This window comes from Metopolophium dirhodum, chromosome 6 (assembly GCF_019925205.1).
Source record: "Metopolophium dirhodum isolate CAU chromosome 6, ASM1992520v1, whole genome shotgun sequence".
Lineage (NCBI taxonomy): Eukaryota > Metazoa > Arthropoda > Insecta > Hemiptera > Aphididae > Metopolophium > Metopolophium dirhodum.
Genome location: NC_083565.1, coordinates 9,323,907 through 9,330,086, shown reverse-complemented (window position 1 = coordinate 9,330,086; position 6,180 = coordinate 9,323,907). Strand labels below are relative to the sequence as shown.

General features: G+C 34.1%; 1 protein-coding gene across 2 annotated transcripts; it reads right to left on the bottom strand.

Annotated features, from left to right (window-relative positions):
• Positions 1-800: 800 nt before the first annotated feature.
• On the bottom strand, positions 801-5,766 carry LOC132946259 (uncharacterized). Of its 2 annotated transcripts, none has more exons than XM_061016160.1 (5): positions 5,615-5,766; positions 3,065-3,186; positions 1,297-1,446; positions 1,064-1,219; positions 801-887 (listed from the first exon to the last, which is right to left on the bottom strand). In XM_061016160.1, exons 1-5 carry the CDS (start codon positions 5,685-5,687, stop codon positions 828-830), a joined length of 561 nt encoding a protein of 186 aa, XP_060872143.1. In that variant the 5' UTR covers positions 5,688-5,766; the 3' UTR covers positions 801-827. The 2 variants fall into 2 exon arrangements, with proteins under 2 accessions (XP_060872143.1, XP_060872144.1); XM_061016161.1 differs by lacking the exon at positions 5,615-5,766 and adding an exon at positions 3,360-3,467.
• Between the last annotated feature and the right edge of the window lie 414 nt (positions 5,767-6,180).

The window sequence follows — 6,180 nt, the reverse complement described above, 5'->3', positions numbered from 1 at the left end:
AAGTGAAACAATGAATTCGGAACACATAGAGCTTATATAGTTAATAGAAAAAATTGCACAAAGTGGCTATTATTAAAATTATATCTTAACTAGGCCCAGCCTGCGAGGCCGGACCGGGGTGACGGGCGCGGGAGCGATGGTTGACGGCGTCGAGTGGCGGCCGGTGCGCGTGTTGACGGTTGACGGTTGATGGTTGACGGTTGATGGTTGACGGTTGACGGTTGACGGTGACGACTCTGACGATGGACGGCGGAGATCAATAGACAAGGAGCGAGTGAAGCGATATTTGGTGCTGTTGAATCGGCGGTGACCTTTGTCAAGCGCCCCGGCCGATGTGGGACTACCGCGGGGCGAAAAGGCGAGAATCAGCGGACCACAGCGTGACACACCACTACGGTCCTCAACCCTCGGTAATTTCGACCTGGCGCCGTTCCTTTAGCCGCGTCTTCATCCAACGATGGGCCTCTGCAGAGGAGTCGCGATAGGCTCTGATACGGATAAGTTTCGGCCGGTCCGGCGCCGCCAACGTCCGCCGTGTTCCTAACACATATATACCTCTACTTCTCACCCCGTGCCAAAGTCTTTGCCGCCGCCGTCGTCATCGTTGGTATACCGTCGGGTCGACCAAGCGACCGTAACTGCAGCCGGGCACTTTTCGAGCCGCCAGAGAAACTGGATTTGTTCGCTACCAGAAAGTTTATTGTTAAGTATTTACAATACACACTAGCCTATACCCTATAAGTGGGTGGGTGGAAATAATTATATTAGTTATATAACTGACGTAAGAAAATAACATACCAGACTTAGGGTGAATTAAATGGTGTTGGCTAGATGTTCTCCTCCGGCGTCAAAATGGCCAGCTGGTTATCAAATTCTGAACCTGTTCCCTATTTTTCGAAAAATTGAATATCATCAATGAACTAGTTAATAAGAGTGGTGCAGTATGTGATTTTTGATGAACATAATATAAATTTAGTTATAAAAACTTCGAGCAAAAATGTCTATATTCTGCAACACATTGCTTTCCGTTTGATATAAAAGAGTTTAATCATAAATCACTCACGATTGTACAAATTATATGGTCTATTATCTCATTTTCCATAAAGTCGAATTCTGGATCAATTGAGGCTATTCCTATCATTTGGGCGTTTAATACCAGCACGATTAAACGGTATTGGTCAGTTAGCATATCCGGCATCCAATCAGGAATTTGTGGCACCTATTCGCAAAAAAAGCGTATTTTTGAAATTTATTTATTTATTTCGGATAGATTGCTTAATATATAATATTACTTACTAACTCTAGTACCGGTTGCTCAAACAAGTTCTCCGATATCGGCGGCAGCAGTACTGAATTATCTATGACCGTTAAATTTAAAAAATCGTCTTCATCGTTGAGATTATTTTTAAAATGCAGATCTTCTGATTCGATATTATATTGTCGTACCTATTCACAAGACAATCGTATTTTTGTAATTTTGATTCCATTTTTAATGGACATTTAGTCCTGAACATTACTATAGTATAATAATTAATAAGTAACTAATTTTCTCCTTCACTAAGACTGCACCACAGCAGTCAGCAGTGTTAAAAAACAACATTAGGGACAGTGGCGGCGCCAGATATTTTTTTATTGAGGGGGCGATACGTGAGCAAATTTTTTTCTGGTGAGGCATTTATGTATCGTTACTTGATCACTCATTAATTTGCTTATATCATATATGCAGAAAATATTGCTAAAAATGTCTTGGGTATAATATGCTATAATTCCAAATAATTAAATAATTAATTAATAAGATGTCTTTATTTTCTTACATATTTTTTACATAATAATGGAATAACCTAATGTACTTATAATATGCTTTATATAAACTTGTAATAAGGTTATATGACTTATGACATACGAATATGTTATATGTACATTCATATTTTATGTTCATTGCAATTAAACAAATAAAGAGAGGGCTTTTTAAGTATCTAAATAGCAACATTTTGGTATTACCTATTAAAATAAAAATCAATAAATGCAATTTATTATGTAAGCATTATTTATTTTATTATGATTTATGATTATATCTAAATATCGACATACCATTAGTTATTAGTTAAAAATATGATTATTATTTATTATAATGACACACGTCAGGTGACAGGCCTTGCCGTCGTAGGCGAAACAGGAATCATATTAATATCATGGATTATAAAAATAGAAACATTGCCCCGAAACCCAATAACAATCAACAAATTATACATGAAAATAATCTTATCAGCGATAACAGAACAAATTAATAAAATGCATTTTCAGATTAGATGAAAATGTTCAACATTAAATTATAGACGGCAAAATCAAATTTTGGGGAGGGGGCACTTGCCCACCCTGGCCCCAGTGTAGCGCCGCCCCTGATTAGGGGCCTCACTATACGGTAATTATTTAAGGGACAACATATTTTAGGTAATTTCTAATCATGTCATAGTCGCCCGGGATGTATGTGTTAGTTGTAAATGATTATTAGTGTGAGTGAAATTAAATGCGGTTATTGACAGAAACCTCTCTTGTACGCGCATGCACATGTCAATATATCGATAAGACGATAACCATATAAATGTCACTACACGAAATTTACAACAACATACTATTATTATTTTGACATAAATAAAGTTAGTTAACGTTGTCTGCTTTTGATTCTGAAATAACATTTGAATTCAGCAGAAAAATGTCTGTAGATCGTACGAAACATTTTCCGTTTTTAATATTAATTTAAATTTTAATTATGATTCGAAAAAGTTCATATTTTCAAGTTTTCAATTACAGTTGACAATAATATAAAATTTAGTTTTTACAAAGTGCTTCGTAGGATCTATAGACAATTTTCTGGTGGGTTCAAATTTTTTTTCATAATCAAAATCGGACAACGTTAACTAACTTTAATTTTGTTAATACTTTAGGCCTTTTCAGCTAAAATTGACGGCAGTAGCGAGGCCCCTTAAAACTATTAACTTTAATGATAAATTAATAGTTCTATTTCTATAGAATGACGGAGAGTGTCTAATATAAAAATACTTACTTCTTCTTCCGTGTGAACTTCGGCGGGCTCTGCTACTGCAGAACTTACATATACGACGGAGTCCATTAACCAGTCCAAATCATCATCGGTGGCGTCATCCGTTTCATCAACAACAGGATTTCCTGCAGCACAAGTCATAATAATTCATAATATTGTATTGATATAATTATGTTATTATATGACGTATGTTATACAATGGAGAAATCGTTTATAATGACGTTCAAGGGACCAAGGAAAATAGGTCGTAATAACCAAAAGTCATAACTACCGATACAATTTTAAATATAAAACTTACCTATTAATTTTTCCGGTCCTATATACTTTAAGGTCATAAAACCCGATATTATGCCACTACGACCTAACTGTACTTAGTGTCTTAGTTATTTATATGCATTCGGTCGTAATTCTGTAAATTATATATACGCATTCTAAACGGTGCAGCTGGACACTGAGTATATCCGTAAACAGCTCAAAACAAATTTTATGTTAACATTCATTCAAAATTTCATGTATTTACGATCATTTGTTTTAGAGTTACACTAAAAGCCAAAATCGATTTTGTCAAAAACCAGCGAAAAATTTCCCGTTTTTCCTAAATTTTTATTTTGTTTTTCCGGACGCTTATCGGGAATTTTAAATTTTGACCTCCTCGTAACAAACTAGATTCACTTTCAACCTTTGAACAAGATACTGAAGTTGAAAATCAAGGCATTTATTTATTTATTTATTTATTTATTTATTAGAATTAAACGGTCGAGCCCAGTTACAATATACATGTGAACAAAAATGAACAAATTTTACATATATAAATTAGATGAGGGTTGTTGTATACAATAAGTTAATTAATTAAATTACTAAGATATAAATTAAAAAGAACAATAGAATTACAAAAAAACATATCAATGTTGAAATCATTCACACACTGCATAGATCTAATTAAAGGAGCGTTTTTTAGCGTTTCATTATTTCGACTATACTAATCGTGTGAACAGATACAAAAATAAAAAAACACACATTATGGTAAAACCAATACATTCATCGCTCCGCTCAGAATCTAAAATGAAATTATAATATTACACAATACTTACGCTGGCCTTGGGTCCACATTACAATAAAATATTCATATAATATAAAACATCAGCTGAACAGGTTAGGAAAGCAGATTACCTTGAAACATACGAGCAGTAATACAAATTTCTAAGAAAGGGGATAGCTTATACATATGATATCCGGATGCTACTAGAATATACGAATGCCCAAATTCTCGTGTTATATTAAACACGACGCACATTTGACATTTAACCTTTCGTTAAAACCACTGCATATATATATAATCGTGTATTATATATATGACGATACGATATATGTGTTATACATATAAACGGGCAGCATATATATGATGATACGATATATGTGTTATATGTATATAAACGGGCAGCATATAGTATAATATAATGTATAGTATAGCACTGCAGTGTATATAGTACAGTGGTTCCTAACCTGTGGTCCACGGCCCCCTGGGTGTCTGTGATACTCACGTCAGGGGTCCGTGGAAGCCTTAGCATATAACATACGCCAATACGTGACACGTGTGCGTGTGCATTGTTACAATATTGTTGGATTATTATTATTTTTTTTTTTTATATATAATACGTAGATTCTACACCAAATAATATTGTATATTATTAATATTTATTGGGTAATCAGTTTGTCTTGTTCATGCGAAATGTATATGCATACAGCAGCACTGTAGTATCGGCAGTCCTATATTTACTGCAGCCACTAAGTGCAGTTGATAGATCGTACTCAACTTTAGTCTTACCTATATTACGTTTTTATAAAAAATTAATTGTAATAAAAATAATTATAAATGTGTATGTTTTGTTATGTCTACTTATGTAATTTGTAATATAAAATAATTATTATAATTTTGGTTATGATAACATGAGATGTTTTGTAAAAAAAAAGGTATTCGAAAGAATTTGGTAAGGGGGAGGGGGGAGGTTCCCGTTATTTCTAAAAATCTTTCACCAGGACTCCGTGATTTACAAAAGGTTAAGAACCACTGATACAGTATATAACGCACTACACTTCGGAATGTTGTTTCCTCATAAAGCGTGGACATATCTGAGAAGATGGTATACGGTCACCCCATTCGTGGGAACGCAGATGACTATCGTTATGCAGGTGGCGGGCTGTTAGCATTATAAAACGGGAGCCGAAACGATGTTCACATGAGCACCTTCACGTCAGCCAGTAAAACGATTATCAATTTTTAGACTGAATTGAAATATTTTACTGGAGAACTAACTATAATAAATACAACTTAAGCTTATTCAACTTTATTACACCTGGAAATCGTCCTCGTATCACAGTAGGCCACCTGCATAGTAAGTACTGGTTTACCACACCAAATTTTTTTTCTTGTAGTGATCGATATTGTGGTGGGTGAAGAGTTTATGAAGTGGAAAAATTTGAGTGCCGCCGGCGGCATTATACCTTCACACGACACTGGGCCTATAGCATTAAAATATTATATACACAACTTACCTGTGACGTTATTGGTATTTGGGATGCATGTTTTGTCGTCATCTCCCGACGAATATTTGCATTTCTCACCCATTTCCTATAAATTATAGCTAACGGCTATGAAATTTAAAAAAAAATTATCAAAAGTATACTTAAATTGGTATTTGTAGACACAGTCGACTCTATAATTAATGAACTATTGTTGGACTAGAAATAATAGTTTGTTATTTAACATCGAAAACGATCTGCCTGGTAGTACTCGTGGTTATCGCGTTTGTGTTGTTTTTTCGTTTTGAGCCACCAAGAAAATAATCAGTTACTAGTATTTTTATTTTTTTTTTTTTAACGCCGGATTCATGCGTATAACAAACAAGCTGACCCCGTGCACTCCGTTGCCCGTTAAAAATGATTAAAATCAATTCAGTGAAGTATTCGACTATTATATCAAAAAAATTATATATATTTACACATATTTAATGATGGAAAAAATCGAAAATTAATTAGTAGTAAATTAGATAACAAAACTATTTTATTAAATAAAATAATTTTATTATTATTTAGTTTATTTTTTTGCTGGACAGATGGTG

Coding starts and splice junctions, on each gene's coding strand:
- LOC132946259 (XM_061016160.1), bottom strand. CDS start 5,687: ATGGGTGAGAAATGCAAATATTCGTCGGGAGATGACGACAAAACATGC. Junction 1,447..3,064: donor AAGTTCACACGGAAGAAGAA/GTAAGTATTTTT, acceptor TCTTGTGAATAG/GTACGACAATATAATATCGA. Junction 888..1,063: donor ACCATATAATTTGTACAATC/GTGAGTGATTTA, acceptor TTCGAAAAATAG/GGAACAGGTTCAGAATTTGA.